Below are 12,741 nucleotides of genomic sequence, written 5' to 3'. Positions count from 1 at the left end.
TTTTGAATTGGTCACTGTCCAAACTCATATGGCAGCTGCAGTCACAGAGATATTGCTCTGGCCTCCAAAAGCTGAACATTATGAATCTCTTATCATGGCCTTAGAAGAGTGTAATAATACTAAGTTTAGAATGTTTGCTGTATAGTAGCAATCCACAATACTGAGAATGACCACCTCTTACTGCAATGTTTACAAAATCACTGGGAGAATTGAAAACATTTTAGGAGGTTGGAGGGGACAATGAATTTCACACATATCACTTAAAGCGTTATTGTTGGTTACTGCTGTTGGTAACTTGACATTTTAACAGTTTTTATTCCTCTAGTTGTTCTCCACCCCCCCACCCCTCAAAAAAAGAAAAAAAGATGGGAGAAACTTTCAAAGCAGCTTGGGCAGTTTATGAGAGAGACAGGGCTGCTTTAAGATTTTGAAAAAAAGATGTTTTCCGAAGCACAGCTTTCAAAGAAGTAACATTGTTAAAAATGTGTTTTGAAACACTTCTTTCAAAGGATTTACACTTCCCTAGTTCCTGCATCTGTGTACGGGAGTGGGTGGGGACTTATCTATGAACAGATACAGTGGGGCAAAAAAGTATTTAGTCAGCCACCATTTGTGCAAGTTCTCCCACTTAAAAAGATGAGAGAGGCCTGTAATTTTCATCATAGGTATACCTCAACTATGAGAGACAAAATGGGGGAAAAAATCCAGAAAATCACATTGTCTGATTGTTAAAGAATTTATTTGCAAATCATGGTGGAAAATAAGTATTTGGTCAATATCAAAAGTTCATCTCAATACTTTGTTATATATCCTTTGTTGACAATGACAGAGGTCAAATGTTTTCTGTAAGTCTTCACAAGGTTTTCACACACTGTTGCTGGTATTTTGGCCCATTCCTCCATGCAGATCTCTAGAGCAGTGATGTTTTGGGGCTGTTGCTGGGCAACATGGACTTTCAACTCCCTCCCAAGGTTTTCCATGGGGTTGAGATCTGGAGACTGGCTAGGCCACTCCAGGACCTTGAAATGCTTCTTACGAAGCCACTCCTTCGTTGCCCGGGCGGTGTGTTTGGGATCATTGTCATGCTGAAAGACCCAGCCACGTTTCATCTTCAATGCCCTTGCTGATGGAAGGAGGTGTTCACTCAAAATCTCACGATACATGGCCCCATTCATTCTTTCCTTTACATGGATCAGTCGTCCTGGTCCCTTTGCAGAAAAACAGCCCCAAAGCATGATGTTTCCACCCCCATGCTTCACAGTAGGTATGGTGTTCTTTGGATGCAACTCAGCATTCTCTCTCCTCCAAACACGACGAGTTTAGACCAAAACGTTCTACTTTGGTTTCATCTGACCATATGACATTCTCCCAATGCTCTTCCGGATCATCCAAATGCTCTCTAGCAAACCTCAGATGGGCCCAGACATGTACTGGCTTAAGCAGGGGGACACATCTGGCACTGCAGGATTTGAGTCCCTGGCAGCGTAGTGTGTTACTGATGGTAGCCTTTGTTACTTTGGTCTCAGCTCTCTGCAGGTCATTCACTAGGTCCCCCCATGTGGTTCTGGGATTTTTGCTCACCGTTCTTGTGATCATTTTGACCCCATGGGGTGAGATCTTATATGGAGCCCCAGATTGAGGGAGATTATCAGTGGTCTTGTATGTCTTCCATTTTCTAATTATTGCTCCCACAGTTGATTTCTTCACACCAAGCTGCTTGCCTATTGCAGATTCAGTCTTCCCAGCCTGGTGCAGGTCTACAATTTTGTTTCTGGTGTCCTTCAACAGCTCTTTGGTCTTGGCCATAGTGGAGTTTGGAGTGTGACTGTTTGAGGTTGTGGACAGGTGTCTTTTATACTGATAATAAGGTCAAACAGGTGCCATTACTACAGGTAACGAGTGGAGGACAGAGGAGCCTCTTAAAGAAGTAGTTACAGGTCTGTGAGAGCCAGACATCTTGCTTGTTTGTAGGTGACAAAATACTTATTTTCCACCATGATCTGCAAATAAATTCTTTAAAAATCAGACAATGTGATTTTCTGGATTTTTTCCCTCATTTTGTCTCTCATAGTTGAGGTATACCTCTGATGAAAATTACAGGCCTCTCTCATCTTTTTAAGTGGGAGAACTTGCACAATTGGTGGCTGACTAAATATTTTTTTGCCCCACTGTACATTTGATTTAAAGCAATTTCTGGTTCTGTAACCACAATTTTCCCCAATGATTTTGCAACATATACTTGGGAACAGCTTATGTCCCACACAATTACCTCCTGATATCATTCCAGCCACAACATCAGTTCCACAGTATTCTCTTGTCCCTTTCCAATTAAATGACAGTAACTTTTTTTTATCACCACCACCACCACCACGATCATCATCGTGTCCCCTGCAATTGGCAGTATGGTAAGAGAGGCTGGGTGGACAATGTAGATACAGGGAATATTATGGGCTGCATCTAAGGTTGTATAACACAACAGGGCCTCCTTCGTGCTCTCTTCCCCTCACCATTACCACACATCCCCTAGGTTTGCAGGTACTATTTCTTCAAAGTTCATGAGCAGATTTGGAGGCTGAGCACATGACTGCATGTAAAGGATCAGCTCTGACAAATGTCATTGTCAATGGGATGACACCATTGGATACAACATCATAACATGTTGGGTTTAAGAGTAGCAGTTGGGGCAGGCAGGTGGTTTTCCATTTACCTAGAGGGGAGATAATTCTATTTATGGCCAAATTGATGGATGATTCTGCACAGTAAAAGAAATGGATCAAGATCTGAAGTGATTGACAATACAAATTTCGTGTCATTCTAATTTTCAGCCCCCCTTTTTCCAGAAGCCTACCGAAAGCTAGTGCAGATATTACTGGGCTATGTTAAAGAGCTGTTTAAACATCTGATATACTGAGCATTTATTAGACTTGTAATATTAAGTTTAATATTTCAATGTCCTCAATAAATAAATGAACCAGAACAGAGAAAAGAGAAAGCACAAACGTCATTAACTGTACTTTAATGACACTGTAAGTCAGTGGAGTGGAGCAGTGAGGCCAGGAATGGAGAAAGCAGGAGATTGCTCCTAGAAAGGACCTGCTCTATGCCTGTACTGGCTCTACGGCTCCCTTTTTGAGCAGCAAGAACACCAGGTGACAGAACTGGGGGAACTGTTAAAATACTGCTACCCCTTCTTTTACCAAAAGTGTGCACCTGGTTTGTTGCCTTTTCTAGTTTGGGCAAAGAGGTACACAATATCACAACCGGTAGCAAAGCAAGAGCATATGAACTTGCAAAAATGCTGCCAAAGAAGAGTCAGGAGACATTTACCATCAATCTGAGTGTGACTATGTATGTACGTACATATGGATTGGAAGAGTCATTATAAGCATTTAAATTTACATTGTACATTTGTACAACAGTTCAGGTGGAATGGCCCCGAATAAACCAAATATATATATTTATAGACTTTATATGTACAAATATATATCCATCTTGACAGATATATCTCAACTCTTTGAAAAGGATAAAAGCTAATAACATCTGTCTTTGCATGCACAGCTGAGAGTTCTGCCCTGCTCAGTTGGATCCTGGTTGAAATGCTATGGGGAGCTGCAAACTACCCACTATAAATGTGTCCTGCTAGGGGAATTTCTCTCCCTTTTCCTTGCCCTTGTGAGGGAGAGGGGAATAAGCCCATGGTGCTGGTGAAGAAGAACTCCTCATGGCCAGATTCCACCTCCAAAAACACACTGCAAGGGATATACTTTTATTGCTAATCAAATAACCATGGGTGGGGAGGACATTGCCCAGGCAATCTCACAGCTATGACTTTCATTCTGACCAAAGCCAAGTGAAGCAATGCTGTGTTCTTCCACTGTCCATATGTTGCTCTGTGCTACTGAGAGGGAGTCAAGGAAGGAAGGAAGGAATGGAATGAAAGATAGGCCCAGGTACTGGAGAAGAGTGATATGGGAAAGGGATAAGAAGAATAGGAGCTCTGAAGATTCCAGAAAACCAAAAAAAAAAAAAAGGCTTTCAGGAGAAACGGAATGATGTTCCTTGGCTGGTCTGCAAGGGCAAGCAGCATGAACTGGACATATGGAGACTTAGCTTCTGGAAAGGGGAGGGGCAGCAGGAGCAACAACAGAAGGGAAAGAAGAGATGGCAAAGGACTTCCGTGTCATTCACCCAGGGAGACAATCTGCCCCTCTCATCTCCTTGTTCAAGGCTGGAATGAAATGAATTCCCAGATAGGGCAGATTAACTTTTTTTTTTTTTTTTTTAAGATAAGGGTCCAAAAGCTTATAAAGGAGATAAATAGGCACCACATCAAAAAGGCAAAATTTGGATAAGGCTAAACAAACAGGAGAGAAAAAATAACTGAATGGAAATTGCACCAGCAATGCCCTTTGCCACAGAGACAGGCGTAGCACCAGGCCCAGAGGGCTGTCAGTCTTGCACAAGTGGCTGGCAAGTGAAACTCCAGAAGAGACATCCCTTGACAAGGTCTCTGGATATGCCTCCTTCAGCAGTGTTCATGGGGCACCGATATGTACAAGAAAGCACTCTAAAGGGACAAGGGGGGACTTCATGTCATAGGGCGGTGCTTTCTGAATCCTCCTCTGAACTCATTTTTCCTGGTACCGGATGTCTCTGGACTTGTCCTGAGGGATCCAGGTGAAGTGTGGCATCAACCTCTACATGGATGGAAGGGATATCAAGGTGGGCCATATCTGTAACCAGGCATAGACAAAAAGGGAGACAGATTACCGTGCTGTTCCAAGCCTCTTCTGCCCACCCCACATGTACATTTTGATTAATCTGATAATGTAGATTAACTGAACAGAGCAATGAATACAGTTCTCAGAGCCTGCTAATGCCAGAGAAAGGGATGTCATAATATAATCTTGGTTCATACCTTTTGCTTTTATTCTTTAGAATTATGCCTTCCCTGGAAACAATAATTGCTAAATGAATCTGTGCTAGGCCTTATGCTTCTTAATCTCATATGACCCCTTGCATGCAACCTGGTAGTCAAAGGCTGGGCAAATAACATAAAGATGATCACATGTCCTGCAACCTCTTATGAAGCAAAGGCTTCATATGCAACTGCTTTTTTGGTCAACTGTTGGGTCTGAGAATCTACAGACAGCCAGGCAGGAAAAGGCTTTGAATATCAGAAGCACTTTTCTCATTTGCATTCTAAGTGACTAGCATGTAACAAATATGAGGATAGGTTTAGGACTAAACAAATTTGTGGGCTGTTACCTTGTGAAATTACTTGCATGATTTTTTAAAATGTCTATAGGAAGCAAAAACATCTTTGCCTTGTCTCGCAAAAAGGCATTGCCATGATCAAATGCTTCCTTTGCTCCTATCATAGCTTTGCTTACCGTGGATCTGTCTTGCAAAGGAGCCCAACTGGCTAATACTGCAATAATCCTTTTACTCAGAATTTGAAATCTCTGCTTTTCCCTCCCGCTTTGCTAAATGATGGGGACTTTGATTCATAAAGAAAATGTACAAATTCACTATTAAGGAATTACTGTACTATCAATGTCTTATGAATAACATATAATTCAGCTTTTTTTTTTTTTTTTGGAGGGGAGGCTTAATCCAAAGCATCAAAGGAAGGTCTGAAAAGCAGAGAGGTTAATACTTCCTAAATTCTAGCCTGAGGCTAAAGCTGTAAAAGTGAAAAAATGATTCCATTTTCTACACTGTGTGCTGCTCCCCTGGTGACCACTGTAAACTTTGAAGGAGACAAGGCTATTAGAAGACAAATGCCCTCTTCTGGTCATCCCTTCTTATGTTATCAGTGGGAAGCCTTTCTCTACACATGCACACTTCCATGTGACCTGGAATCTTGTGGTATCAGGCTCTAGCTCACATGGAGGTCTTCATGTCTTTCCTGATGCTTCCTTCATGTGCAGAGCTCAACAGGTGAAGATCTCCCCTACGTTGTGCTGTAACATCAATGAAGAGTTGTCAGTATGACAGAGGGCAGTAGGAAGCCTTCCTCTATACATAAACACGTCCATGTGAGACATGGAGGGCAGCTCTTCAGTGATATCACAATGTGGCTTACAAAGGGGAAGAGCCACTCACTGTCAAAGTATTGCCTAAAAAGGGTCACAAAGAAGCACACATCCAGGAGTGAATGAATATATGTGAATTTCAACTCCAAATGTAACCAAGTTCACAGCATATTCCCCACATGAGGGACATGCTACAATAGTTCTTTCTCAAATCATGTTTTGATTCGTAAGAGAAATTCAAGGTGGGGTCAGAAGTAATTAGGCACTGTTGGACAAACGCTCCATTATGGAAGATTAGGAGAATACATGACATAGCGATAGGATAGGATATTTTTACTTAGCTATAGACAAACAACAGCATGCAGATTGCTTTGAACAAGTAATGTGCCCCACACAATCACAAGCTATTTCAAAAACTCTACAAGATGCTCACAGGATCACAAGGTATGATGGAACGTTCTGTTCATTCACACCTTCCAAACAATCAGCACTTACGGGATATTTGGGATACCAAAGGTGAACGACCCTGTCAGTTCTCAGCTAATCAATCTGCGTATGTAAATCTGTTCTGAACCATCTAATGGCAAAGAGATTCACATGACATGAAAAGGCCTTTCAAATTGTTTGAAAAGCTGTTCAAAGGTCATTAAACGAACTGGGAGATGTAGGCAAGAGAATGAAGGATGTCTCATGCAAGAGGAACAGCCCCTTTCTATCTAGGGCGGTGTTTCTCACCCTTGACAACTTTAAGTTGTGTGGACTTCAACTCCCAGAATTCCTCAGCCAGTGTGGGATTTGAAGTTCACACATCTTAAAGTTGCCAAGGTTGAGAAACACTGATCAAGGGGAAGACCAAGGTTCATCACCAATGGCCAGTTTGATTACAGTACCCTTCTCAGTGAAATGCTTATAAACAAGTCCATAGCAGATTACTGTGCATTTGTCGTGTGTGTGCATGTGTGTATGCACATGTGCTCATGCACACACATTTTTACATGTTTCAATTGGGGAAATAAAACATTTTCACAGTTTTCATAGAGGGAAATGTTTAAAACTGTGGACAGAATGAAATGTACACTTTTGCCCAGATTGCTTTGACACTTTCAGTCCTCACTGCAAATCTCAAAAACAGCTGCCCAGTTTGGAACCGTGGGATGGAACCATAGAACACTATGCTTGATGGCCAAATTTTCATTGCCAGCATTACTCTGAATGGCCTGTCCTAACTTATCTTGTGTTCTACATTATAGTAATTTTGCAACCAATAACCCAAGGACAAATACACACCAAGTACTGTCACAACGTATTTATGTAAGCCCAGTTTTTCATCTGCTCTGTCCCATAATTTCTTATAGCTCTGTATTTTGCTCAGGATGCAGACAGTCCTCTCCCCCTATTTAGTGAGGGATACTTTATCCTATGCTATTTAAATAATGAACATCTTTTCATATCACTGTTTTGTCCAGAATGGAAGTGAGCAAGATGGGAACTTGCATCTGTCAAGAGCCTGTGAGTGGTACAGGATATTTAGAGTTTAAGAAAACAAACCTCTCACAGTGTAATTTGCATATAAGCAGACTCCTGAGAGCACATCCAAAGTTGAAGAAATAAGAAAGTTACTCCAAAATACTCATGGGAAACACACTCCTTAAAAAGGAATGGTTCACAAAACTTCCATGCCAGGTGAGTAGAAGAGCGTTCCATTGCAAAGACTGCTCTTCTGGGATGGTGAGAGAAGACCCCATCATCTGTGTGAATTGGCTACACACCTTATCTTAACCTTCCTGTGCTCCTGAGGTGCCCCAGATGTGGTTCTTTTGGCTTCATCCATAACAGTGAGGGCCATTAGTATTAGTTAAATGGTAATATCATGACATCCCTTTGGAAAGAACACATGGAATGGCAGAGGGAGAGAGTTAACATTGGTAAGAAAGGACCAGCAAGGTTAGGAGCAAGTGAATCCTGTGGCTTGGAAAGGAATTAGTTTAATGAATTTAACTGTCTGTGTACCAAAAGGCTGTCACGCATGAAGGCCAGTGATTTAGAGAAGCACACCCCCAAGTTTACTAATAACACCATTATCAGGAAGCTTGGAATGGGGTTCAGGCTTCAGCAGCCATGCTGTTCTGGATCAGCGGGCCCCATGCAAGGCCAGTGAGATGGTGATAGGTGACTCTGAGACGAGGAGGCATAGTTGCAGGGCAGGGCAGGGCAGGGCAGGGCAGGGCAGGGCAGGGCAGGGCAGGGCAGGGCAGGGCAGGGCAGGGCAGGGCAGGGGCAGTAGGTGGTGGTAGCAGAAGGGGAAAGGTTCAGGGAAGATGGTGGGACTCCAGCTTACCCCAAGCAGTCCCCTCACACCTATCCAATATTGCACCACGTGTTTCAAACAGCTGCAAGGACACAATAATAGGATTGGGACATAGGAACAGAAGAGAAACAAGAGCAACAAGACAAAAGTAAAACACAACAGAAAGTCCAAACAACAGTACACCTATCTGCCCAGCCCCGAATAGAAAGCTGGTACGACCTGACCTCCTCTCATTGTTCTTTCATTAGATGGAAACATGATCCGTCTGATTATGCAGTAAGACTGACCATTTAGTCCTTAGGAGCTGGCGTGATGGGAGCTGCCAACAGCTCTCATTTCCATAAAGTACTACTGTATGATATTTACACCCTCAATTTCTAGAAAGTTCTAGGTTACCTCAAGTCTTCAGCTGAGCATGAACCAGCTAGTTCAAAGCAACCCCCCCCCGCCCCGAAGCATACTAAAATAGAGATGGGTTTAAAAATTCCATATATCTCCCATTTTTCCCCAACTCCCTTGGCTCTAACTTGTCTGCTAGGAGTATCTGTGGCTAAGAAGCCTACTCCCCCCAAAAATCCAAGAGCAGAAACTGTAGGCAAACTGAAAAGAAACTAGTGCTCATCCAAAGATCAGATATGAAAATAGTGGACCAATTCTGTTTACCTTCTGTTTATAATTCTATTTGAAATGCCCATGTTTAGGAAGGGAGTCCAACTTCTGGAAAACCTGTGAGGTTGCAGAAGACTGTTCTAAATAGGATGTTTTATATTAAGTTTTCCAGTATATACTATAGGTACTAGCCAAGCCAAGTGATCTCTTCTTATGTCAAGAGAAAGAGGTGCTGTGCACCCTGCTGTCAAAGCAGCTGGATTATTTACTCTTTACAAAACAGACTGAAGAGGGAGATTGGCACTTATGAATCAATGGCTCTGGGGTGGGGTGGGGTGGGTAGAGAAGAATGTGGCCAAACAGGCAAGAGTAGGCAACCTGCCTTTTGCCACCAGAGCACTTCCAGGTCAAGCTGTTGCTTTTTAACTTACCCCAAACCACATTAAAGCCCAGGCCACTCCCTGGGACCCTCAGAAGGTACAAAGAAAAATGTTAAAAACTGGAAAGCACAGTGCCAACCTGGAACAGGATTTGCTCAGCTTGGCACCAAGACACAGTATGCCAAAGAGAAATTTGCACCATATGTGAATGCAATGTGGCACATCCATGGGTGTGCTACTATCGTGGCACCTACAGCAAAACCCGGAGGAATACTTGTTACTATATAGCAGTTTGCTGATGACAGCAGTGTATGCTGAGATATATTATCACTGGGGAAAGCAAGAATCAGTGACACTTGCCTTTGGGTCTGGAAATACCCTAAGATAAAATCCTGCTTTCATACTATATATATACTATTTTTCTCAAGGTCTTCATTAAAAATCAAGCAACTTGTTGGGTCATTGCACCAGAAAGTATCCCTCCTTCCCTCATCACACTACAGTGGTAGGTATCTTACCCGTTGCTGTTGTGTTCTGTATACAATACTTGCTTCTGTCTTTCTGGTTGAGTAGTATTTTATAAAACACCATTACCTATAGGAATAGACTTTTTTCTTGCCAGCATTTAAACTAAAATAAGATTAAATACAATGAGCATGCTTGATTTTGAAATCAAGGCTATGGGAAAAACAGAAAAATAAAGGATAGCAGCCCTGAAAAATGCAACTTCAGTCTTGACTTGATTACAGTAGCCCATGCAGACCTTTGCTTCACTGGGGCTGTTCCCATCTTTGTGCTTCCTTTGCAGTGCCCATAACCAGCTCCATGTTCAGTGCTCAAAAGGAAGGAAAACCAGAACCCACACAAGCTGTTCCCTGAACCACTTGATCCCTGCTAGTAACCCCAGCTACTCCCCAAACCACGAGCTGATGTCCCACTTTCACTATCTGGTTACCTGTGGACATGCTCTCTCCAGGAGACATGTCATCTAGTATGGTGTGCTCTGTGGACTGTGGACTGGAGCCAGATGCATTGGATGTGGGAGGCTGTGGAGGTGGCAGTGTAGGCCTCTGTCGTGGCTTGGGGGTGGGCCGAGATTTGGTTAAAGTGCTCGTTAGGGAAGGAGGAGAAGAGAGGGAAGGAGCTGCTGCTGGGGAGAGAGGGCCTGAGCTCAAGGAGTAGCCCGGTGGGTAACTCAGTCCATAGGGTGATGGAGTGCTGGGTGGAGTAGGAGAAAGGCTGGCTGGAGATGGCTGCCCTGTCGATGGATCAGACATACCACCAGACTGGCCATAAGGACCCTTGGCGGGGAGCGGGGTCAGCTTCTTTGAAACTGCAGATGATGAGAGAGAGAGAGAGGGAGAGAGAAAGATGGAGAGAAATGAGGATCACTTTTCATTGGAACTTGGCTGACCTTCTTACTACCAGCTTTCTCAATACAACAGACAAGCCTTAGTCATGGTTAGCAGATGAATCTGAAACAAGGCTAATGCAAAGTGTCTCTAGTGGTTTATCCAGGAAAAAATCCATGGTGATGGCCACTAGAACCAGAGGAGGTACCCTAGACACAGGTGGTCCTTTACAGCCTCCCTCCTAATTATGTACCCAAAATTCTAGCTACTTTTTGCGGCTTGTTTGCTCTCTTCTTCCATTTCTCAGTTTTAACCAGTTCCCTAGCTGTTTTAGGGAATTTTGGAAATTTGATAACAATCAGAAAGCGTGTTGAATATTATACATAAATATAACTATGAATATTAGTTAAAACTGTTCCTTGTTAATTTCCACGGAGTCCCCCCTTTCCCTTTGTTTCTAAAGCTGGGAGGAAGAATCCCCTGTTCACGCTCAATCTTCCCCCCATGTTCAAAAGAACTGGTTATTATTTTTAACCAATTCTCAAAGTAACTAGTTCTGAGTTAACCAAATCCCTGTCCTTGTTTTAGCAACATGAGCTGACCCTGGGTTAAAGAAAGGATAAATCTAAAGTGCTAATTCTTAAAGGACCTTTTTAAAATTACTTTTCAATATTTTGCAAATTGTTTGATTATTCCCTTTGCATTGACTTCTGCTCAGGCTTTCATGCTAATTTAATGAAGATAAATGGGGACTCAGAAAGTAGAGGCAAGGCAACACTTCGTCTGAAGTCTTCTAACATTTAAGTCCAACTCTACTTCCAAGTCCAACTCTTGAATTTTGTAGCCTCCATATGTGTGGGAGCATAATAGCCATATGAACAACTTGAAGCCTCCCAAAACGTTGGGTGTAGCCCCCAAATCCACCACCAAAGTTGACACTAAACAGTAATATTTGGAACAGTTATGTTAAAGGTATTTAATTCATGAAATTGCAAGGTAATTATACTTAATCAAATTTAGTTTTTGCTCTACTTCCTTCCATTTGGGGACATGCATCTCCTGGTACATCACTCAAAGTTCACAGGTGGCCATACAGAAATTGGGCACCCCTGCTCTATCTAGTGGACCACAATTCTGCTTTCAGGTAGTTCTATGGTCCAGATAAATTAGATCTCAAATATAAAATGCAGGCCTTTTAGCAGGAAAAAATTCCAGCCAGCCAATTGGCTATCCTATAAGAGCATCAGAAGAGTGCATAACAATAATGCTGCGACAAGACAAGAAACACTTCTGAAGGTACCATACCCAACAGTGACCTCAGGAAGTGACCCAACTAAAATAAAAAGGGTACTTATTGTACTTGCTAGTATTAACCCTTGGGTGCATACCTTTCCGCAGAGTGTGTGGACTTTGTTCTGTGGATAGCTGCGGTGTGGGACCTGGGGGCTGTTGTGCAGTCCCACCACACGATGTTGTATGGCTGCAAGCTGGGCTCCCTTTCTGCCCAGACACTAGAGAGAGTTCCTTGGTTTTCAGAGTGCTAAAAGCAAAATGAAAGATGAAGAAGCAGTAAGTTATGAGTCTCTTTGCACGCATCTCAGATCCCTTTCTTCTCCCGTCAGAGTCCCAGGGTGCTCTCTGCTAAGATAAACCAATGATACTTGCAAAGCAAAGCATGTTTACATCTTGCTCCCAAACACATGCCTAAAGGACCAGCCAATCTTGCACATCCACCTTCAAAGCAGTTTAAGCATGACGAGAGCATGAATGATGCCACAGCCCTCTCAATCATTCGGTACACAGCAATGAGACAAAACAAAAATGGAGGGAAGCTGTTTTTAGAGCTTTTTCTGGCATTCAATCTTTCCTTATGATGGGAAGAGGAAGGAGTGCCTTATAAATTAAGAGATGTTCTTCGGGTCTTGGGCTCGACAGCATATCCATCATCCAAATCTGTTCCTCAGATACCATTCTTAATTCCTTAGACCATATGCAACATACAAGTGCCCACGAGCCACTCATCTGTCAGAAGTAGCCAATCTGCCTCAGCGTCC

At 42.8% G+C, this 12,741-nt stretch overlaps 1 protein-coding gene across 9 annotated transcripts in view; it reads right to left on the bottom strand.

Moving 5' to 3' along the window:
- Nucleotides 1-2,918: 2,918 nt before the first annotated feature.
- ARHGAP44 (Rho GTPase activating protein 44) overlaps nucleotides 2,919-12,741 on the bottom strand; it is a 118,103-nt gene continuing 108,280 nt past the window's right edge. For 3 of the 9 annotated variants that reach the window (XM_088133487.1, XM_088133484.1, XM_088133485.1), the window contains 3 exons: nucleotides 12,076-12,227; nucleotides 10,291-10,668; nucleotides 2,919-4,733 (listed from right to left, as the gene is read on the bottom strand). In XM_088133487.1, the coding sequence (XP_087989613.1) occupies nucleotides 4,594-4,733; nucleotides 10,291-10,668; nucleotides 12,076-12,227 (670 nt within the window). In that variant the 3' untranslated portion in view covers nucleotides 2,919-4,593. Of the gene's footprint in view, nucleotides 4,734-8,376; nucleotides 10,669-12,075; nucleotides 12,228-12,741 lie in introns of all 9 variants that reach the window. The other 6 variants (XR_015794697.1, XR_015794695.1, XR_015794696.1 and 3 more) reach the window with 6 other exon arrangements.

Source organism: Python bivittatus, unplaced genomic scaffold (assembly GCF_059951505.1).
Source record: "Python bivittatus isolate LINGU-HERP-01145 unplaced genomic scaffold, Pbiv_v1 ctg000080_np1212, whole genome shotgun sequence".
Taxonomy (NCBI): domain Eukaryota; kingdom Metazoa; phylum Chordata; class Lepidosauria; order Squamata; family Pythonidae; genus Python; species Python bivittatus.
Note: the sequence above shows the minus strand (reverse complement) of the source record. Positions and strands in the feature narration are given on the sequence as shown.